We start from the raw sequence: 24201 nt of genomic DNA on the forward strand, positions 1-24201 counted from the left end.
GGTATACATCTATCTTAGCACATGCGGGCTACAGCCCCATGATTTGCCTGCTAAACGTTTGCATATCATGATGGACCTCGTGGCCCTAGCTCTCATGGAGTCGAAGTGCTGTTTCCATAGGAGCTTGGTGTCAAAAATGACCCCCCAAGTATTTCACCGCGGTTCCATGTTCTAGTTCCACGCCATCTATTGTAATTGCTCTCAGGGCTGGTAGGGCCCTTCTTCTGGTGAAAGGGATGATGGTCGTTTTAGATGGGTTGATGTTAAGCCCCACACTGGCACACCATCCCTTTGTAATATTCAATGCTCTCTGTATTATATCACAGAGCGTACTCCCGAATTTACCCCTTGCAATTATGACGATATCGTCAGCGTATACATGGCATCTTATGCCACTGTCAAATAGCTTTTGCAGGAGTTCATCCACTACTAGGCTCCACAGAAGGGCACACCCTCGTGGTATTAACCTTAACTGCGCTGTTGCCTACATGGACTTCAGCGATTCTTGTGCGGAGTAGATTGTCAATCCATCTCTGGATAGGCATCTGAATTCCTCTTCTCTGCAGTGCTATGTTTACGCTTTCGTGAGTTGTGTTGTCAAAGGCACCCTCGATGTCAAGGAAAGCGCAAATCACTGTTTCCTCTGTTTCGAATGCCCTCTGTATTTCAGATGTTAATTGATACAGAGCTGTGTCCGTGGACCTACCCGCTCTGTACGCATGCTGCCTATGATGTAGGGGCCAGCTCTTGAGGGCGTTCGACCTAATTTCTTGGTCCAATATCTTTTCCATTGCTTTCAAGACAAAGGAAGTTAGACTTATTGGTCTGAAGGACTTTGCCTGTGAATAGTCCTTTTTCCTACTTTTGGTATGAAAACCACTTTTGCTCTTCTCCACATCATGGGTATGTATCGAAGTGCCAGGCTATCTCTCATGATCCTGGCCAGATGTGGGATAAGCTGTGTCCTGCTGCATTACCGCCGGGTAGATGCCATCCACCCCCGGAGATTTGTATTTCTCAAAGGAAAGATCCCGACTTAAAAATTCTGTAATGCAAAAATAATTAATATTTGCTTTAAGCATTACACATGCTCTTGGTCTCTGCTGTGAGAGATCCCAAATAACTTTGTTAATACTCACATTAAGGCCCCTCACCTGTCTCTTGTAAACCCAAGGTTCTTGTATGAGGGCGTTGCCCAGATCATCCGAGGCGAACCTCCTCACCAGTACAGCCGAGGCTGCAATGGCGTGATGGAGGTTGATCTGGGCTATATTTATGCTTGTGCCGGTCATTTTGGCCCGGCCGGCCTCATCGGATCATCGTCATCCGACAATCCGCTTTCGCTTTCGTCCCGCCTATTCAGCTCCAGCTCCTGGAGGTCGAAGCCCTCGATGAGCTCTTGTGTGGTGGGGATTTCTCTTTCATACCCAGGCTGCACGATTGTGTCGTTCTTGCTTGCTGCGGTGGGAGGGTTTGTGGTCTCGCGAGCTCTGATGGTATCGGTGCTCGCGTCCGTCATATTCTCGTCCGACAGCTCGCCTCTGTCGGTGCCCTCTGCCTCAGCCTTGTCTTCCGGCTGCTCATTATTCCCTGGTTGCCTCTACCTACAGGGTCTCACTAGGACCAGGCCGTACCTATAGTGCAGCTTAAGTCCGTTTGTGCGTATAATTTGGTACGATTCCTCGTCTATGCCCACGTCGAGACGTAAGCCTGTTTCCTCTGCGCTACAACTAATAACGCGTCATCTCTGCGTCCTGAGGCCCTCATTTTGGTTGGCGAGGAGCCGTAACGCAAACTCTTTGGGGCGTTCCGCACTTCTGGGGAAGAACATAGTCACATTATGCGTTGGGGGTATTTCATCCCCGCGTCTCGTGCATATTTGTAGCCCTGTCCACCCCTCAAGCGTCGGTATCACTTCAACTAGCCACTTAACCGTTTTCTCGTCCTCGCGTCTACGAGGAGGAGCCCTGCTCGGAAGTATACCCCACAAAAAACTAGGGCATGCCCACATCCCCTGAACACTCCGTCCATTATGAGCTCTTGGAGATTCGTCAGGTCCTCTTGACTTAGGGCCTCCGCTGGGTAGTTACTGGGCAGAACAGCTATTCGGATACCCCTATGGGCTTCCGAATAGCCTTGGTGCCATCTCAGCGGATACCCCAGTCGCCCTGGCTTGATTCTCCCTACCCGTGGGTGCAGTGTTCCTGGGAGCGTGGGCCCTTTGCCTCTTTGAACTTGTAGTTTCCTCCGGCGTAATTTGCCCGATCCTGCGCTTTTCAGCGGGAGCGGGCGCATGCTGGTCAACCGCCGCTGGCTGTGCTCTTCTTCCTTCTTTGCTTCCTCTTTAAGGCGTAAGGACCATCTCTAACTTGTATATATTTTCATAGTTTTTATATGAAAAAATTTGGTGAAAAATGAAACGAAAAAAGAATTCAACAATAACATGTCAAACATATTCCTTTTGTGGGCAATATTGGTCTCCCTTGCCCTCGTTGGAATTGTTTTTGCGTTTTGACTTTCCGATAAAGTTTCGTCAATATTTTAAGCTTGGAATCCAAGCAAAAATAAAGTAGTGTCATATAGGCATTAGAAAACATTAGGCATACATCTTTATAATTTCCTGCGAATTACTCGCCACTCGTAGTAGACTGGTGGCTCTCTTTGGCTAATGTACTAATACTTAACAAAAGGGTCAGCAGTTAAAACACGTCCGAAAATATCGGGAGAGGTATCAAAAGACTTGTTTTGAACTAAATAACAACTTACCCAAGGTGGAAATTAAAAATTTTACTTCTTTCTTGAGCTTCGTGCAAAAGGCAATTCCGCAATATGTTGTGGCTCTTATATTTTTCAAAAACAAAAAGTATAGTTTTTCTAACCCGATTTAAAACGTTATTATTTTATTACCTTAATAATTTATTTGCAGACTTAGGCCGAGTTTCTCAGTGCGAGTTTAAACTCCAGTTAAAGTTGACTAGAGCTTAACCCTGCCACTTCGGCCGCTTAAGCTGAGTTGAGCAGCAAAATTGTATATTAGCGAACAAAGGGGCAAGGTTAAACTCTAGTCAACTTTAACGAGAGTTTAAACTCGCGCTGAGAAACCAAGCATTCTAGTTAAAATGTATGGGTTGTCGAGTGGTAAAAATATGTTAAACATCGGATGCCCTTATGTATATGTCTGTAAGTACTATTAAGTACATACCCCAGCGGGTTTGGAGGTTAGAATATACCCGCGGTAGGTATGCATGTCGTAAGAGGTGACTAAAATACCATATTCAAGGGGTTTGTGTAGCGCAGCCCTTTCAGGTTGCCAGCGCAATACATAGCTTCTCAAATCCAGTTGTCAACCTCACCAATCCATGGCGAGCCCTGTTTCATTAACAGCCGAGGCTCTGACGTCCACGAACTCCTCATGGATCTAGGGGGTGGGAGAGCGGTATGGCCTAGAAGGTTGCATATGGTCACAACAAATCGTTTCTGAGATGGTCGGGCTTGGTACCGGAACGTACCGGATCTGCATCCAGCAAAGGACCATCAAGTCGATAACACTCCCCAAGGACTTCGGGGAGTGTCCATATCTACAACAACAACAACAAACAAGTACAGAGGGTACGCTGTCAAACATTTTACACAAAAAACCAAATCAACAGAGCCATCCTGATACCAGGGTCACAGCGCAAAAAATTAGAAACATATTCCACAAAAAATAAGTCTCTTAAGCTGGAGACATTGGTGCTTTATCGGTAACCGTATCGGTAACCTTTTAACAGCTGATTCGACCAACCTTATGAGAATCAATGCAATCGATTTTTGGTGCCGCTAAGGTCGTAATCGTATCGTAGCCAACCAATTGGGTTTTGGTTTACCGTCGTAAAGATAAACAGCTGATTACGTTAAGGATACGGATACAGCGATACGACATATGGCACCAATGACTCCGGAATTAGTCATAACGTATCCAAAGCAATGAATAAAATCTACAAAAATTTATTAAATTCACCAACTCAATTAATTTCAGGTTATGCATATGGCGAAAAACCAAAAATGGCGGCAAAGCGAATTCAACCAATTCGCCGTGCGGAAGAATGTCAAGTCAAAAGAAAATGTTCATTGATTTCGATTAACTGACATGTTGTAGTACAAGGCACAGTATGGAAAATTATCAAGACGCAATCAGCTGATGGGATAACACCACCTGTAATGAATTCGCCTTGGGCAAAACTAATTCAATCAATTCGCCGTGCAGATGAATGTGATGGTCATTGTTTACTATATAGTTTGGCAGCTTAAGTAGAGGTTATGTTGCGAATAGAGTGGAAGGCAGTGGACTAGGCAGTCGAATGTCATATAATGAAGAAATGGTGTTCGGAGTTTTTTCAAAGTTAAATAAAAAAATGATAAAAGCTTTTATATAAATACAACTATTGTTTTAATAACAAAAAAAACGCCTTATATATTCTATATACATAAATTCGTAAGGATTATCTCACTTTAAAATTTGAGTTAAATAATCTAAAGTTTTTCTTTGAAACTGAGTCGAGAACTGTGCGTGTGAATGTGCGAATTTTCACCGATCAGCTGTTAGTTGCGCTACTTGGTAAAATTTGCAATGGTGATGGTTCTGTCCATTGTTTACTATAGTTCTGTCGCTACATTGTCGTCGTCGTGCAAAAAAGCGAACCAATTAAAGTGGTTTAAATTAATCTTACAAACCCATAGAGGCTCAAAAGAAAATACTCACAAAATGCAGGCTGTTTCGAGTTTAGTTAAAACCACAATTCCAGACTACATGTCGAATTTGCCAATACCAGATACATTCACGGGCTGGTTCAAGTTGTCATGTAAGTAGATATATAGGAGGAAGAAAATGCATTGGAAGAATGGGGTGATAATAAGGACAAATACGAGATTGAAGTAGGCCAATTAAAATGAAAGTATAAAAGTGTTTCTATACCTATATGAGCTGTATAATGGACTGCTAAGTAAAAGCAAATGAGGCCATGTTGCTGGAAAACATCGCCAATAGATAACTTCTATTTGTTGATTATGCCGGAATTATAGCATTATTAGTTTATGGTTCCGATGTGATAAGAGACAAGAGCTGTCAACCGGTTTGTATTTATTTGTACATGCTATCTCGTCAGCATATTTGTTAAAGTGGTTAAGAAAATCTATTTCTATTTACACTGATTTACAATTTGCGCGATTATGCAATAAGCACCTAGCACTAGTGTACTAAAATTGCTGCAGCTGTTTCAACAACAAAATACAAAAATAGTCCAAAGGGGGATAAGAGTGCAAACAACACACGAATGCAAAATTCTTAGTTGGAAATTGAAAACACATTTCTGCTTATCTTGGAATTATTTCCTACTTAAGAGAGCGTTTCTCATAAACATGTTTTCCTATTGTTCTTACTTTTGTTGCTATGATACTAACATCGACGCTGACGTCTGCAGCTCAACCTTCTAGTAGTTTTTGCATCTTATTTGCTTTTGCTTTTGTATTTAATTAAGAGTGGAAAGGGTCAAAGACTAGCTTTTATTGTGTCTCGATTATTTGTGAATTATTTTTAAATTTTCCTTGTTCACAGTTAAGGATTGGTTAGCACTTATTCCTCCTACCGCTGTTGTGGCTGGACTCGGCTATGTTTCCTATTTGGCTTTCTGTCCGGTTGCGCGTAAACGCTGTGACGGTGCTGGACGCTGCAATCAAACTATACGCAAATCGGAGTCTAAAGTGGTTGATATGATCGATATTGAAAATATTGCTGAGAAAGCAGCATTCTGTCGTTGCTGGAAAACCAAGAATGTAAGTGGAAGACAATTTAGTGACTCGTTTTCGACTAAACATTTTCAAAATCGCTCTTTCTAGTGGCCCTACTGTGATGGTAGTCATGGCGACCACAACAAGCGAACGGGCGATAATGTGGGACCTGTTGTTCTACAAAGGAAGAAGTAAAGGAAATAAAACGTGTTCCATAAACCGCCGTAGCGTATATCGCCGTGCTAATGTTGGTTTTTATGTGCCAACGAAGTGAGACCGTTGTAGAGATGTATGCCAACAGTGAGCAATAATTATTAATACTTATTTAATTCGATATTAGCAGTTGAGACTAATACAACATACATACTATTATTTTTCCCCACTAAACGCATTTCTTCCGAATAAAAATATTTAGATATTCTAAGTTTGTTGAAAAATCTTTAAGAAACTAAATTAAATTGGATTTTTTTCTTTTTAAAGGCATATAAAATAAGTTATCATGTTAATCGAAATTACATAATAAATTGGACAATGAAGCCAACCATTACACTCTTTCCTTTCAAATACAAAAAGGTGTTCATTGATTCGAATTGACATGGATTTAAAGATAATATGCGGCCCTATGGAGAATGTTTTCCAAACTGGTCACATAACTTCGCATAGAATCAATTTTAAAATAGAGTTGCTGAACAGTCACTGTTCTTCAGGGAACGAACGAATATTGATTTTTTAAATTCGAATAAGGCTTTACAAAGACTAAATATATTTATAGTATCCGAACCGTTTCATACATTTGTTCGAGCTCTGCTTCTTCATATTTCCAAATTCCAAATTTAAAAACCGTAAGTTTTGCAAAAAGCTTAGCTACATAATCGCAGTTATACAGAATAAAAAAAGATAAAAGACGAGATATACTTCCGAAGAGAGTTTAGGCCGATCTTCTCTTCCTTTTTAATATTTTCCTACAAATTAGCGTGACGGTACCTACGTGTTTTACGCAGTCTCCGAAAGGAATCTGCAAGACAGATAAGTTTTCACTTAGTAGCTTTTCATGGCAGAAAGACACTCGGGAGTGTTCGCCAAATCACTGCCGAGGGGCGACCACGCATAGAAATCTTTATTCTAATTGAAAATACTTGTTTCTAAAACTTTGACCTTGATTTGCCCGGGAGTTTGAACACAGGATCTGCAGTGTGGTAGGCCGAATTCGATTAGGGCTTACTTTCGTGTCATTGAATAGGGACTTCAAACCGAACTAAACTATTGCTAACTTAATTGTATATTTTGCTTAACAATCTATCAACGAATAAAACTCACTATTTCAAACAAATTAAGATTACTTTTCAACTTTTATTTAAAAAAAAGAACAGCTTATTTTCGTTAAATATAAATAATTCTCAGTTTCGAACAGCTAGTAGTTTTTCAACACACTACGCTTACAAAAGCGAAAGACCTATAATTTTTGAAATTACAAAAAAGGCGTTCGTTTTGCAGTACGCTTTGATATTTAATGTTGTGGATGACTGAGAAAGGATATACTATGCATGTATTGAGTTGGTTAACTTTAATTTTAAGCGGAACACTAATTAAGCATTCAAATCTCAGTTGATTTTTATGCAGTTACTTTTTCTTGTATATTGCAATTATTTGAATATTTTACCCTGATTGAATTTGCGTCCATCCTTATCGGTACCTGTCCAAGAAAAATATTGTTGCACTAATTTTTTAGTTTCTTCCGAATTGGCATCCAATTTGTTCCATGCATAACAATCGTAATCAATTTGCCAATCGGGTGATAGTGTGAAGGCTAATTCATGACCGCGCCACACCCAAACACCGGATATGGTACTATCATTATCCTCACCAAACAGGCACACTGAAGCAAAGGCTTGCTTACGCATTTTATCGAGACGTTGAAACATACCAGTGATGAGATTGCACGACATAAACACTTTTGTAAGCTCATTATTATATTTATATTCACCGAACCAGATAGAGTAATTTTCTGGATCGAATTTTTGCCAAAAGTAGGGAATGGAAACAGATTCATCCTCGTTGGAGTATGAACGTTTGAAATCATCGAAATTGAATGTGCCTTTTGGGAGTGAATCGAATGGGTCCTTTGATTTGGGTTCCAATAGAAGCGCTTCATCAGCGGCATCCAATTCATCTTTGGGTTCCACTTTCCGCGTTTTCTCTTCCTTCTGCTTGGGCTGCTGTTGTTTCTTTTCGCTGGCGCCACCGGACTTGCCTATGAATTCGGCATATTTTTTTGGATCATATGTTAGCGCGGTCTCACACAGGGCGTAATTTTTAACAACTGCTTTAACTTGTGGCTGATTTAAAATAGTTATAAACCAACGATTTACATTGCCAAATTCTCCGCGTAGTTTAGGATCCAGTACGTATTGATACATATGCAGCAAACTACTGAAAACCACAATATCGGCGAGTGTAATACGTTCACCAACCAAATATGTGCTATTCAAAAATTTGTTGTTCAACAAAGTCAAAATTGCTGTGGCATCTTGTTTAGCGGTATTGTTTTTTTGTTGTGGCATAATACCTAAAAGTGGAAAGACCCACGAACAGGACGCTGGCGTAATTTCAGTATCGGCATACGATAACCATTGCAACACCTCAGCTTGTGCTAACGTAGATTTGCCACCACGCAGTTGTTCATTGGCCAAATAGAAAGCAATGGCATTGGACTCAGACAGATATTTGCCATCAGCAGTTTCGAAAGCAGGCACCTAGAAAATTCAGAAACAGAAAAGTTCGTAACACTGCACCATTGATGACGTATACATATCGTACTGTTTGTACACACCCTAATACGATAAACTCTGTACGTTTTCTTACCTTGCCGGTTGGGAATTTCTTTAGGAATTCTGCTGATTTGTTAGTCTCGCCAAAAACAAAGTTTTCAGCTACTTTCACCTGTGCACCGGAGTACTGGGCGGAAATGAGCGCCTTGTACGCACGGAAGTTTTCTGGGTAGGTATAAAGCGTCTGTAATTGGAAAGTTATTGAAAATTTTGTGAAATACAAAATTATGCGTTATAAATAAACGTTTCTTCTTATTATTTGTAGCGAAATTGTCACGATGCTAAAGATATTAACAAATTAAAATTATGAAAATTTACTTACGCCTGTCGCCATATTTGCTATTTGCCGGAGAGAAGGAAGAGTGACACCTGCCGGTTAGAGGTTGACATTTTACAGCTGTTAGCTTTTAGCCCTGCCAGATTTTTAAATTAGACGCCTCATCCGATTAGCTGGCTGATGGACAACATTTTATGACATTGTAAATTTTACCAAGTAGCGCAACTAACAGCTGATCGGTGAAAATTCGCACATTCACACGCACAGTTCTCGACTCAATTTCAAAACAAAACTTTAGATTATTTAATTCAAATTTTAAAGTGAGATAATCCTTACAAATTTATGTATACAGAATATATATGGCGTTTTTGTTGTTATTAAGACAATAGTTTTATTTATATTAAAGACTTTATCATTGTTTTTTTAACTTTGAAAAATCTCCGAACACCATTCCTTCATTATATGACATTCGACTGCCTAGTCCACTGCCTTCCACTCTATTCGCAACATAACCTCTACTTAAGCTGCCAAACTATATAGAAAACAATGTTTTGTGATGCCCTATGCCAAGGCGAATTCAGTAGAGGTGGTGTTATCCCAACAGCTGATTGCTTCTTCTTGATAATTTTCCATACAAAAGCCCTCATTACTGATACTTAGCATAGACTTGACTTGACTTGGCGTAAACTTGGCAACTTAGCCACGATTATACTGCACTTGGCGCATAAAATCTGGCATCATAATCAGCGTTGAAATTTATTTTTAAATAAATGTCAATTTGTATGACAAAATGTCAAAATGAAATGGAAACAAACAAATGGCATCTCAAAATGTAAACGTCACTTAGAACTTACATAGAAAATCAAAATTCAACAGATTTCTAAGTCAAGTTAAGTTTTGAGTAATCAGTAACATGCAATGTTCATTTAACAGAACTGTAAGTGACAGTTCGCAAGCCAAGTCAAGTCTATGCTAAGTATCAGTAATGGAGCCTAAAGCCTTGTACAACAAAATGTTAGTTAATCGAAATCTATGAAAATTTTCTTTTGACTTGACATTCTTCTGCCCGGCGAATCGATTGAATTCGCTTTGCCACCATCTGGTATGGATTCGCCTCGGCCTATGCGAAACACTGATGTCACAAAACTTATATACCCCAAATGACGATATTTACAGCTGAATTCAGTAAGCCGTCTCTAGTCACTATTTTATACTGTTTTCACACAAACTAAATAGGGGGACTCATGATAGCATATAAACTTATAAGGTGTAAAATTACATCCATTTACACACGCGGTTATATGAACGCACCTAGTAATACTCTTGATAAACTTGATTGTTTTTCAGCTGTATTATTGCCAAAAAAAATTTTTTGATTGTTATACAAATTAAAAAATACCAAGGTTAAGTGAAAAATCAAAACTAAAACGCCTTTACTTGCTGATGTTGGAGATTTCTGATGAAAATGCCGGCTGTAATGTCTGCAAGGTTGCATTCCTTTGAGTTTACCGCGCTTACACAATGAAATGTGCGCGTAAATTTATACAAATTGTGTAAATGATTTTTCATACAAAATTTGACAGCTCGTTTACGCACTAGATAAATTTATACGTTTACACACTTTATAAGGCATTTATACGGTTACATGAGTCCCCCTAATGATCTTATTTCACCTTCTAAAAACACCCCTATTATGAATTTTCATACGATAGACGATAAACGCTTCCTAGCGTATTGTAAAAAATCAGCTTTCATATTGCGATTTCCACACGCCCGATAGATGTACTATTGTGAATGACAGCAGAGTTTTGTTTACAAATTTTTGTGAATCTATACGAAACAGATAGCAAAACAAAACGTAAATACTAACAATTCATTTGTCTTGTACGTAAAAGTGGCAACAGTTTTTAAAAGCTGTTATAATAAAATGTTTTATGCAACCTCTGTTACCTTTTATATAAACTCAAATGAACAAATTGACGGAACTTGCATAGATTCCACAGAAAGAAGAAAATTGAGAGATCATTCCAATCTTCTTGAAATGAACTCTACACTGTAAGTACTTGACATACTAAAAGTAAAAAAAGTTTAATAAACAAAATTGATGTTAGAGTATGTCTTAACAGAAATAGAAGGCAGTTTGCGCGCCCGTAAAAATAGGCCATCCATCCCAAATATTTTGAAGGTTTGTGCCACTTTAAGGCTTCTTGCCCAGGGTGTTGCAACAGAGTGTTGGGAATGAGGCTGTAGTTGGATTATTTTGGATTATGTAATGATTGTATATTTACTTTTATTTAAATAGTTCCCAACGTATCGTGGAAAAATTTATCAGCGATAGCTAGCGTAGAAAATTGAACAGCGTATGCGATAGTTAGCGTATGGCAATACCACGATAAACGATAAACGCTAACGATCGAGTTTCACACGCTAGAATTTATTTCATAATACGGTAGAACAGATTGCAAGCGTTTATCGTGTATCGTACGAGTTCATAATAGGGGTGAAGGTCAAATTCTAGTCAACTTTAACTCGAGTTTAAACTCGCATTGAAAAACCCGGGCTAAGCATCGTATTTGGAAAACTAGTCAGGAGGCACAGTGTTGAATGAGGAAGGGTAAATATAATAAGAGACGTCACTCGTTACTTTGCGTAAAGTTATTCGTTAGGGTACTCGCAGGATTTTTTCGGGCGATATGTGCATAAATGTTTTTATGCCTTTTCGTGGGGTATTTGTGGTTATTTTTAACTGTATTTAATTAATTAATTAATTCTCTTTCCAAAAATCACATTTACATAAGGTGCCTACGCAACATGGATAAATGCAAGACGATTGAAAATGTCCCCTATGGAAAACATTGGGCAGCAATTTTTTAAATTTCCAGCGAGTTACTCGCCACTCGTAGCAGACGGGTGGCTCTTATTATATTTATCCTGTTTGGTTGAATTACCTATAAATATTTTGCTGCTCGAAGCCAGACGTTCTTTCAAAATTTAATTTTTATCTTCGACATTATCGCTGGCTCTTCTTGGACAAATTTGTTTCAATGTTCCCAATGGAACCCTCCGTTCTTATAATATATTTTACATCGAAGTTAGGAGATCTAATTATCTTAATTTTGCACCTCCGTTAGAGAACTTGAAGAGTTTAATCGGATGCCTAGAAGTCTGCATCTTGAATTTATGATCTCAAGACCTTTGTTTGAGTCTTACTACCGAGCAAATACAACTGTTCCTTGAACTCATTGTTAATTGGTTTTAAGTTAATTTATAAAAACATTGTAAATATAGTCAGTAAGGTCTTTTGCCATTCCTTTTATAACTCAAAAGTACAACAGTTTTGTATTTAAACACAAGAATTGAATTTATTTATTTATATTAAGTGTACAGTAAAGAGCACTCAACAGACTGCACTGGTAGCGATAATCTCATGTCTCCATAGAACTTTATATGTTTATGCCAATCACGTATATAGCACGGTTTGTTTGGCTTCTTCATAGGTATATTTCACGGAAACGATAAAATAAACCAAAAAGTTTATAATAATCGGCTAAAGTGTTGCATAAATAGCCAAGTTGGTCGGTGTAGCGCCCAAGCCCACTGCGTATATGCACCTGCATTCAACAATCAGAATTCTTCACAGAATTTGTTCAATAACTGATTTGATTTTCTGTGCTTGTACAAAACATATTCATTGCCCACCGCCGAAGCTTAGTATTGTGCAGCTTCATCTCAACGTCCCACATCTATTAAATACTAAATACACTCTTCCGCATCCTCTGGGCGTTATTTCAACCAGTGTCTATACATGCGCAAAGCATTGTACAAATTTCAAATAATAAATAAGTGGCGTTTTGTCCATAAATACAATTTGGCACCTTCGGTCTCTTCTTCGTAGGGCACATCTTCATTCGGAATGGATATATCGATATCCACAGGGGCCAGTGTACATGAGCGTCATTTTATAATTTTCATTTTACAGCTGAATTCAGTAAGCCGTCTCTAGTCAATATTAGAGAATAATTGGGGTGAAAATCACTTTTGAGACAATTTGCCATTCTGTAAGCTGTCTCGCGTCTCCAGCCTCACAAAAGCAATCACTAATTTGTGAGCTGGGTCGGGGCAGATCAAAAACGTGAAAATTTCAGAAAAAGTATGAAAATTATTTGCGAAAAACGCTTTAAATATATTTTTTTTATTCCTAAAATTAAAATAAGCATAGAAAAAATTTAAAAACAGAAAATACTTAAAAAAACATCAAGCTCTATGTGGCGCCGCTGAGATTCGAACCTACACACTTTGGGATTTTCTATAAAAATTGTGATCTGCGTCTTAGCAAGCTCAGCCACAATACCACCCAACTTTACGTTGCCAAAATGCAATGCTATATTATTTGTTCAATGTATTGTTATGGAATCGCATTTTCGGTGGAAGCAGTAAGGAAGGCGGTCGGCATGATGTGGTGGTGCACAGTGGCTAGTCATTGTCGGCTGGAGCGGGTCCTTGCCAACCTTACTGTTCCTGCGCCATAATCAGAAAAAAATGTCATATCATGCCTATCAAAACCAAAAGCTGTCAAATTCAAAAAAAAAAACCGACAGAAGCAGAGAGACCGACTCAAAACGCTTATAACTTCAAAATGAAACGACATCCGGTCGAACCGGATGCCACGGACAGACCGTTAACACTCAAAAATTTTAAATTTCAAAAAAAACGGTAAATTTAAAAAAAAAAAACTGTTCAAAAAAAACTAACCGAACCGGTTACTAACTCGGAAATCAAAATAAAAAAAAAACTGCTGAAAATTAAAAGAAAACAAAAAGGAAAATGAACAAAGAGGGCCGAATATATATAGGGGGCGCCGTGAGTGGTGTTGCGACGCCCGGTGCTTATCCCACCCTCAAAATCCATGGCCACCGACGCACCTAAAATTTCGGTGGCCCCTTACCTGTAAACCCTATGTGCCTTCTAAATCGACAAGACTGTCAGCATTCCCATTTTTTATAACAAAGTTTATTCAAAATTCATTATTAATATTTTAAACCTTTTCTTTGAAAAATTATTGGATTATTAGGTAAATTCCAAATATATAAACTATACTCTCTAACAACAAAGGTATTCTAATTAATTTGCTTATATTTTGTTAACCAAAAAATATATATAAAATTCTGGCTAGTTTTGGTTATTATCGTAGGGTGGTTGTGTTGGGTGTTGGTGTTGTTGGTTGCGAGTGTATATAAGTTACATACATACATACTTGTTCTATACACCTACTATTTTAGTGTTATAAAGTTTAGCCCCTTATTCATTTTGCCCTTAAAGTACATTGTTGCAATAACCACTTATTATTTGCTTTGTCTTTTTTTTTTTTTTTTTTTTTGCACTTACAAAATTATTATGTTGTTGTAGTCAAACTTATGTTTGAGTGTAACAAAATATCAAATTGGTATAATGCACATAGTATAATGACAATAATATGTAATATGTACTAAGAACATTTGTTACAAAAGCAATAAAGATGAAATTGTGATAGCAATATGTATTATATGCACGTATATTATTTTATTCTTGTTGTTCGAAAGATATTGCAAGCAATAGTGATTCATATGTATATATATATATTGTATTTGTATGATAATAAGAAAAGGTTGAAATCTTTTAGCCAATTCGTGCATAATCGACCAATGGCGGCTGTCGCAAAATTTTTTTATAAAAGTTTATGTATGAGCTCCAAAAATGGAACGCTAAAACTTTTCAAATGATAAAGACAGCTTTTTATGAATAAAAACTTATAGAGCTAATTTCAATCATTTTAAATCAAAAAAAAATATTATTAAAATAATAATAGAAAAAAAATGCATGCCCCTTGTTGTAAAGCTAACAATTTCAAGTATTCAATAATAAAATTTGACGAAAAAAATCGACGCTTTTTAAATAGTTTAACCGGGCTGTATAAAACTCTCTAAGTATTACTTAGAAGTTTTTTTAACTAATTATATCTAAGTTTATACATGGCTGGTACTTACATAGCCGCCAGAGTACGTACCGTGGGCCTCTGCCGGCGTGGTTACTGGTGACGTTGTCGTTTCTGGTTAAGTTGTCGCGGTTGGTGGTCGTGGCGCGCGGTCTTGGGCGCGCTGTGTTGGTACTGTTGGTGGTTGTTGCGCTCGGTCTAGCCGTACTGGTGGCGGCTGTTGTTGTTGCTGGCGTTGTATCATATGCTGCTGCGTATGGAGTTTGTGGGGGTTTTGGTGTACTTTCCCATAAAACCCGGATGCATGTCCTACCAAAAGACCGTCACAAAGGAAGTAGTCATATGTATTGCTAAATTTGCGTACAGTTTCAAACGTCTTGCGGAATGAGTGCAACTTATTGAAATCGGGTTGCGATGGGTGTGTTAATGCCAATGATACTACAACTTCACACAGTTTAGTTATTCCAGTTATATTTGTTATTTGCCCAATCAGCTGCGGTGTTGGTTTAAGAGTCTTCTGTTGAGGAAAGCAGTGGTCGACGGCACACACAGATATTCTATATAACAGCTGATCTAGTTAGTTGGCTTTCTAATTGATCACCTAGCAATTTCGCTTGTGCTTGTACTATTATAAAATTGTTATTTGAATTCGGACATGTCGATGCCGTCGTATCAGCAAAATTGATGATAGAGAATAGGCAGCGTAAGCAATGGCGATCCGCTTCCAAGCCAATCTCTTGTATATACTGATTTATGCACTCGTTTGTTTCAGCAAAGTTTTTCTTATTCGGTTGTTTGACCAAAATACCAATCTGCGCTAGCGTGAATTTCAATTGGTTCACAGTTCAAGGTTTTTTTTTCAACTTGTTTATCTCCTTTTCTCCCTTATTTGCTGATTAGCAAAATTTATATGCCTATGCATGTGTATGTTCGTTATGGAGCCCCAAATTTTTCATTACTTGTTCTTTTTCTTTTCGGCGGAAAACTCGTGGCTATCTTGTTGCTTTTTGGTTTCTAAAAATTTTTCACACCTTCTTGGTTTTACGGCCGGAAACTCATGGCAATTTTTCGCTAGTGTTCGCCGATCTTTTCTTTCTTCTTTCGATACTATTGCATCGCAACTTTTTGGTCCCATCACTAGTCACTAGGTGTGTTCGCACGAAAACGCTCCCAAGTGGACCGTAACCGTAGACCATAACAGCAGACCGTAACAGTATGAGTAAATTGTCATTTTGGTGAATTTCGTCGATATGGTGAATTGTTTTTGTGACTTTCGTTTACTGAATACCGAAATCATCTCAAGTCACAAAAATTGTCTCTAAAGGAAAATCTCAATTTTAGAGACTTGAGAACAGACTGAATTACAGAATTCTGCCGTTAATTTCAAACGTTAAGATCTTTTATTAACGAATTCATGCAAGTAATCGTGTTATTGACGGAGACGCAAAATTTAGATTTGCTAAAAAAAAACCTAATGTTAATACATAAAACAAAAATATAAACAAATTTTGACAATGCAAGGAAAATATTTTGTTTTTTAACGGATGAGAACATAATAAATTTATACTTTTTTCCTAAAAGTAAAACTTTAAATACGTTTTTAAAATTTTTGTTCGATATTCTGAAATGAGTTTAAAAAGAAGTAACACCTTAAGTTTTTAGGAGCAATGCGGGAGTTTGGAAGACGAAAAGTACAGAGTGTCATTGTGCTACATGGGTAATCTTGTATAATAAAAGCATGTTTTGAATCAATGATATTTCGCTTAAGAGGAAATGGAGAGACATTTTTTTTAAACGGGCGGTGCCACGTGTTATGTAGAAAAGTAATTTATCTGAAAAGAAATGTACAATTGTATAATGTTCTGTTACACCCGAACTTAGACACCTTTACTTGTTTTTCATGAACTAATGCCCCTATTATGAGCATCTTTCGATCTTCGACTGTGGTCGAAAGAGCTGATCGAATGAATTTTCATTCGGTATTATGACGCACGTTCGATGAAGGAAAGCATTATTGTGAATTTCGATAAATTCAAAAGTTCACAATAGCACATTTCCTTCAGCTTTCAAATAAAATAAAATAAATAGACAAAAGCAGAACTAGTTATTAAATGCAAATATTGAAAATAAAAGTATGACTACGACGGAATTGTGGTTTTATGATTCGTCAGATGAAGAGAAAAGCTTACTGGAGCTAGCCAGAAGTAGAAGACGCGTGAGGGATGCTTCAAATACTTTGAATATGAATTCCACCACGTAAGTGTAGCTTTCTAAATAAGTTGTTAAATTGTTGAAACTATAAGTTTTGTTTATAGATTTATTTAAAACTTCAGACTGTCCAAAGAAGCGTTCATGGACTTGTTGTCCAGTACAGATGAACTGCTTCAGCAATGCACAAGAGCCAAGCATATTTCTAATATTCTAAAATATGCAACAGTTCTCCGATTTTGTGCTCGGGGATCCTACCAACTGAGCATTGGAAACGAAAATGCATTCGTACTTGCCCAGCCGAATGTGTCTGTGGTTCTAACAGAGGTGTTGAATGTCTTGGAAAATTTTATTTGTGAAAGATGGATAAAATTCAACTATGAGGAGGCTGAGCTACATCACTCAAAGTTGCATTTCTATAATGTTAGCAGAATTCTAGGGATTATTGGCTGTGTTGATAGCACACACATTAAAATTGTTGCTCCCAAAAAAGAATTACAGAATTTATATTACAACAGAAAAGGATTCTACAGCATTAATGCTATGATTGTAAGTATACCATTTTGATATTAGTTTCAGGTTGTAAATACATAAGTTTACATCTTTATACAAATATTTTTAAGGTTTGTGACCATTCTATGACTATACGATACATAAATGCAAAATATCCGGGAGCAACACATGATTCTTGTGTGTTCAATATGTCGGCCTTGAAATCACATTTGGAACAGCAAGAGCCCTTCACTACACACCAGAAAAAGCAATACAAATTATAAACGTGTGTGCGGCTTTGCACAATACAAATTTCTGTAGAAGAGTTTTCTAATGAAGAGGACGACCATGATATCCCATTCGCCGAAATTGAATCCACAACCAACTCGGAAGCAGAAGAAATCAGAAACTAAATATTGCGAGTTTTGTAGATACTTCATTTTATTGAAATAAAAAATTCATATACATGTATATATATAAAAAAATATTTGGTAAATTCATTATGGTTCTTAAAAGCTAAAGATTTTCAGTTTTCATAATACAGTCTTCAATATTATTATAAATCTGGTATAAAAAATATCACTTCAGTTTCATATGTTTGTTTAAAAAAAAATTAGGTATTGTTCAGCACTTAAAGCATAAATTTGTGATGGCCTTATTTTTTCATTTGGCTTTTATACAACTCCAGCTTTTCCTGTTTCAATTTCAAAAAATCACGTTTATTATAGTACTCCATACGCTCTCTTCGCATACTTTTCTGTCTCAAGAGCACTTTTTTGATCTCTTGCAATGCTTTCAGCACCTCTTCTTAAATATTTTTTTGATTTGCTGTCTGCTCTTGCAATAGTTTGAGCCTATCGTTTTTGCTGCACTTTTTCGATTTGCTTTTCGTGGCCTCTCCTCATCAGGTGCACCACTTTGTCCACTTACTTCCAAATTCTCATCCGATTCTAAGTTATCACTATATAATCGCTCCACAATCATATCTTCACATTCTACATTCGCATTAGTACTAAGGCCATGCTCTTGTCCTGAATTTTTTTCCATAATTGAGACTGGTTTCAAGCTGTTGTTTTGTACTCACGACCTTGGACCTATATAAAATTAATTCAAATATTTTAAAATTACTACTAGGTAGTAAAAAATAAGAACATAAGGTAATAGTCTAGTTGAGGGGTCGACTGATAATACGCTACCAAAAATATCGAGAGAGGTGTCAAAAGACGCCTATTAATCCCGAGAACAATAATCCGATGGCGGAAAAGAAAAATTTTATCTCTGTCCGGAGATATTTGCAGTTGAAGTTGGCGATTTCCATGTGGTTTTTGTTGTGTTTGTACCCACCAAAAAAATTGTGCATCACCGTGGCGGTAGCCACGGTTATACCACATACCCGGACTTGGCATGGCGTAGCCCAGGGTTATTTTTTATAAGTGCGGCGGAAGGCCGCCAACACAGAAAGGTGTTCTGGGCAAAAATACTATAGATCCCACCCCCGGTTTCGGAGGTACCCAAGGGTCTTTTTCCGGTTTTTCGTTAATATCTTTTGAACGAGTTAAAATTTTTATTCTCCGCCTTCGGATTATTAACACTGATGTCAAGGCGCGTCGTTTGACACCTCTCTCGATATTTTTGATAGCGTATTAGCAGTCGACCCCTCAACTAGACTATTACCGAACATAGGCCCCTATTATGAGACAAATTCGATCTTCGACTGTAGTCGAAAGAGCTGATCGAACGAATTTGCGTTCGGTATTATGACGCGCGTTCGATGAAGGCAAGCATTATTGTGAATTTCGATAAATTCAAAAGTTCACAATAGCACATTTCCAATACTCTGTCAAATAAAATAAAATAAATAAATAAAAGCAGAACTAGTTATTAAATTCAAATATTAAAAATTAAAGTATGACTACAACGGAATTGTGGTTTGATGATTCGTTAGATGGAGAGGAAAGCTTACTGGAGCTAGCCAGAAGTAGAAGACGGGTGAGATGCTTCAAATCCTTTGGAAATGAATTCCACCACGCAAGTGTAGCTTTGTTTATAGATTTATTCAAAATTTCAGACTATCCAAAGAAGCGTTCATGGACTTGTTGTCCAGTACAGATGAACTGCTGCAGCAATGCACAAGATTATTATTATTCCTAATATTTTTTAATTTTGGCAACAGTTCTCCGATTTTGTGCTCAGGGATCCTACCAACTGAGCATTGGAAACGAAAATGCACTGGGACTTGCCCAGCCGACTGTGTCTGTGGTACTATCAGAGGTGTTGAATGTCTTGGAAAATTTTATTTGTGAAAGATGGATAAAATTGAATTACGAGGAGGCTGAGCTGCATCAAGCAAAGTTGCATTTCTATAATGTGCAAATTCCTTTGCTATATGGGGATTTTGTTCCATAATTGAAACTAGTCTTTCAAGCTGTTGTTTTGTACTCACGACCTTGGACCTATATAAAATTAATTCAAATAGTTTAAAATTACTACTAAGTAGTAAAAAAGTAGAACATAAATACAAAAAACTTACATTTTAAACAATTCTTTTTCTATTCGATACACTATCGACAACAAATTTCTATTCGCTTGAAAATTAGATACACAACGAAAATTTCGACAGGGATGAGTTGTCATAATACCAATTTCAAGTTCGATTTTCGATGTTCGATAGCCAGCGAAGATCGAATAATGCTCAGAATAGGGGCCATAAATACAAAAAACTTACATTTTAAACAATTCTTTTTCTGTTCGATACAGCGTCGACAACAAATTTCTATTCGCTACAAAATTCGGTACACAACGAAAATTTCGACAGAGATGAGGTGTCATAATACCAACTACTAATTCGATTTTCGATGTTCGATAGCCAACGAAGATCGAAGATCGAAAGTTGCTCATAATAGGGGCCTAAGAGTCTCCTAGAGTTCTGGCTGATAATTCTGAGGTTTTATAACCACCTCTACCGCTTCATGTCTGGCAGCACTGTAGCTTTCAAAACTATTCCAGTCCAGATTTTTCATTCCAAGAAGCTGAATTGTCACATTCCAGAGCAGCCAACTTAACGTCAATCACAGAAAATTTCTACAAAATTTGCTTGGCCGGTCGTGAGATTTAACACAAAACTGCAGATATTCACTACAAAATCGAAAGCATTTGCATTAAAGAACTATGTAAAAGAAGCACTAAGCTAATTGGGAAAATACAAACACGAAAATTCAAGGTACATTTGGCCGCCGCTGCAGAGTTAAAAAATCTTGGGGCTTTCTGCTGCAGTGCTGTGAACGGAGAAAAAACTACATAATTTGCGACGTCTGGAGTAGTTTCAACAGCATATTCATGTACTTGGGTGCGTGCGGTGTGAGGAAAGTGGAAGAATAGGTGTTGGATCAAACGACAAAACGGGGGAAATCGAGAAAACCAGAGAAAGCGAGTAGGCGATTGGTGTTACGAGTATTGAAAAAGTAAAAAAACCACGAACTGAACAAACGGAATAACGCTGTGCAGTTACAATTCTAATACTAAACATTATTTATTAAGCAAATTAGCTATAGATTTCCAAAAGAAAAAAATGTCTAGAAAATTATAAGCTACGTGAAGTAATACGGAAAATATCTACGTTGCAATTTGTCTGTTGAAAGCCAACTTATATTGAAGGATGCAATAACTTTGCGAATGCCTGCAATGATTTTAGTATTATCACATGATTGGCATTTTGTGCAAGTTTAAAATATGCGATTAATTTGTCTTTTGATATAATAGTGCAGCAACAATTTACACGTCTGTGTGAAAAATCAAAAATCATAGTAAACGTGAGCAGATCTGTATATGCTTGTACGTGTGCGTGGACAAATAATTGAAGACGAAGCAGTTGCGAAAAAATCGATTTGATATACAACAATAAAAAAACATCGTACATACATATTTGGATACATATATGACCACATTACATGTCCAAATGTTGTCAAATAATAAAAGAACAAGAGAAGAAACCGAAAGAAATCTATTGGAACCAGAAGAGTCAATAAAGTAGAACTCTATCAGCTGTTTCATATCTAGATTTATCGTTCGTATGTGTATATGAATGTACGTCTGTACGAAAAAGTATACATTTCCAAAATCGATCATTAAACTAGTAAAACCTCGTCACTGAATGAAAAAAATCTGCAATAACAACAGTAAACTTAATCTGGTGACATAAATGCGCAGTTAGGGTGGTAGCCAATCCGCCAACTGTATATTGATCATCGGACTCTGCAGTAAAAGCAAGCGCCTCAGCAAATGCATTTCCAACAGGCTATGTAAGTTAAAAAATTTAGCATATAACCAAATTATTCTAGTTTATTAAATATAACCCATTTTATTATTATTTATAAAAATAGTAAATGTAATACTTACTACATTAGATAAGATTAGGTTTTTTGTTTTCGTTGAATTAGCATTCAACCCTGAACGTAGCACTGATTTAGATTAAGGATTTTACGAATGACTTGTTGCTTTAGCGGCAGAAATGCCTCGAAGAATTTCAGACGTGTTGTCGACGTCACAGGTCTGCTAAATAATATCACAACCGTTTTTGCTGTTAAAACACCAACAAAAAAGGAAATTGAGAGGTCTCATAATCAATCAAACATAGAATTCTACAGCACCCGTGCCTTCTGTTCCCGTCACGTCCGTGAAAGGCCATAAATCTTCGGTGAGTGTGTTTGTGGTCATTGCTGAATTCACTAGGAATGTTTGCCAAACCACTTTGGGGAGCGAACACGCTTAGAAAAACTTTTTTCTAATTGAAACAACGTTTTTCCAATTGACCACTTTTTTTAATTGAAACTACTTTTTTCTAAATTATTGATATTTGCCATGATGTTTCCACCAAACACGGCGGCATTTAGTGGAAGTTTAGCTCAAATCGTAAGTATAGTAAAACTTTCCTTTAAACTTCAATTGAAAACTGGCTTAAGTGGGATTTGTTTGGAGGTTTTTCGTATAGTGATTGTAGCGCAACCCTGTAGGTTGCCAGCGCAACATATAGCTTCTCCAAACCCAATTGTCAACCTCACCTATCCGCGGCGAATCCTGTTTCACTAACAGACGAGGCTCTGGCGATCCTAAGCTCCTTATGGAACTTGGGGTTGGGGAGGGAGGGGATGGCCTGAAGGCTTAATGTGGCCACATAAATCGTTCCCGAGATGGTCGGGCCAGCACCTTAATGGTGCTGTGGTACCGGATCTGTATCCGGCAAAGGACCATCACATCGATAACACTCCCCAAAGCCTTCGGGGAGCAACCTTATCGCTACAACAACAACAACAACAACCCCAAGCTCCTCATGGAACTTGGGAGTGGTGAGGGAGGGATAGCCTGAAGGTTTAATGTGGCCACATAAATCGTTCCCGAGATGATCGGGCTAGCATCTTAATGGTGCTGTGTTACCGGAGCGTACCGGATCTGTATCCAGCAAAGGACCATCACATCGATAACACTCCCCAAAGCCTTCGGGGAGCAACCTTATCGCTACAACAACAACAGCAATCTCAAGCAGAAATAGTAGCAAATATTCATTAGTAGTGGGTTGGGTGGTGGTGATGGCATTGTCAGTGTTAGTTCACGATGCCTTGCCTTTGACCTTGCCAAACTGGCGGTCACTCAACGCTCGCTCGCGGTCATTGCGCAACTTAGCACTGCTTTGAAAAGTTATGTTTGTACAAACATCAAGTGTAGCTTCTTGGTTGTTTTTGTTTTTGTTGTAAAATCTATACAATTCTAATAAAATGAGTTCTTGATTAAAATCGTTTGAATGCATTTGTTTGTATGTACGCTAATGGCCTAGTTCTTTCAAATTGACACTGTAATTTGGATTACGCTACTGCGTTGATTTTACTAATACAATGTTATTTCTGGCTTTTCTTTTCATGGAATTATACTCTTATGTGTATTGTATTGAAATTGAATTATTAATATCCAATGAACTCGGTTATTTAACTTAGATTTTTACTGTCGCAGAAACAGACTAGTTGGCTGTTGAGTGCTAGGTAAAGAGGGGGAAGAAACTGGGAGGAATTTTTTCAGACATAATATGATTTACGCCTTTTTAAAACTTATTACCTTCAAAGACAATTAAAGAGCGGAATAACATTTGCCGAGGCCGCTAGTATATTCCAAACTTCAAGGTGAACCGATTTGTATAAAAGTTTTTAAGACGTAGTAACAACGAAATCGGACAAAGGGAACTCATAAACAAAAAATATTATATAGATATATAACTGAGTTGGTAATAAAGAAGTCAGGATGTGAGAAAATAGGACCAACATGTAGAATATCGAATGGCTGTAAAAAAGGAATAAAAAAGCTACAGCTACAATTGAACTCATCGACGCGGGATTCAAGGGATTGATCGGCGCAATTCACAGTTTCCGCAATCCAACTGTTAACATCACATATTTAGCAGGCGGGCTCTGCCGGCCCCAAGTTCCCTATGGAGCTAGGGGGTGGGAGCTCGGTATGGCCTAAATGGTTTCATGTGGTCATATTAAATCGTACCCGAGACACCTGTCAAAAACTTTTGGGAAGTATATTAATCGCTAAAAACAACAACCACTACTTATCAGCGCCACTTATGATTGCACCGCAAACAATTCACAAACCAGGCCTTCGCAGGAATA

The 24201-nt window shown here is 37.7% G+C and overlaps 3 protein-coding genes across 3 annotated transcripts in view; 2 read left to right on the forward strand and 1 right to left on the reverse strand.

Moving 5' to 3' along the window:
- Positions 1-4623: 4623 nt before the first annotated feature.
- On the forward strand, positions 4624-6307 carry Cisd2 (CDGSH iron sulfur domain 2). The gene is made up of 3 exons (XM_067759026.1): positions 4624-4841; positions 5594-5811; positions 5875-6307. Exons 1-3 carry the CDS (start codon positions 4745-4747, stop codon positions 5959-5961), a joined length of 402 nt encoding a protein of 133 aa, XP_067615127.1. The 5' UTR covers positions 4624-4744; the 3' UTR covers positions 5962-6307.
- A 778-nt stretch (positions 6308-7085) lies between these two features.
- On the reverse strand, positions 7086-9069 carry eEF1gamma (elongation factor 1-gamma). Its single transcript, XM_067759025.1, has 3 exons — positions 8917-9069; positions 8629-8778; positions 7086-8519 (listed from the first exon to the last, which is right to left on the reverse strand). The coding sequence occupies exons 1-3, from the start codon at positions 8926-8928 to the stop codon at positions 7410-7412; spliced, it is 1272 nt and encodes a 423-aa protein (XP_067615126.1). The 5' UTR covers positions 8929-9069; the 3' UTR covers positions 7086-7409.
- Positions 9070-20586: 11517 nt separating this feature from the next.
- Positions 20587-24201, forward strand: part of Usp1 (ubiquitin specific protease 1) — a 74688-nt gene continuing 71073 nt past the window's right edge. The window contains exon 1 of the mRNA XM_067759027.1: positions 20587-21840. The gene's annotated coding sequence lies outside the window, so the exon portion shown is untranslated. The remainder of the gene's footprint in view (positions 21841-24201) is intronic.

Source organism: Eurosta solidaginis, chromosome 1 (assembly GCF_040869045.1).
Source record: "Eurosta solidaginis isolate ZX-2024a chromosome 1, ASM4086904v1, whole genome shotgun sequence".
NCBI classification, from domain to species: Eukaryota; Metazoa; Arthropoda; class Insecta; order Diptera; family Tephritidae; genus Eurosta; species Eurosta solidaginis.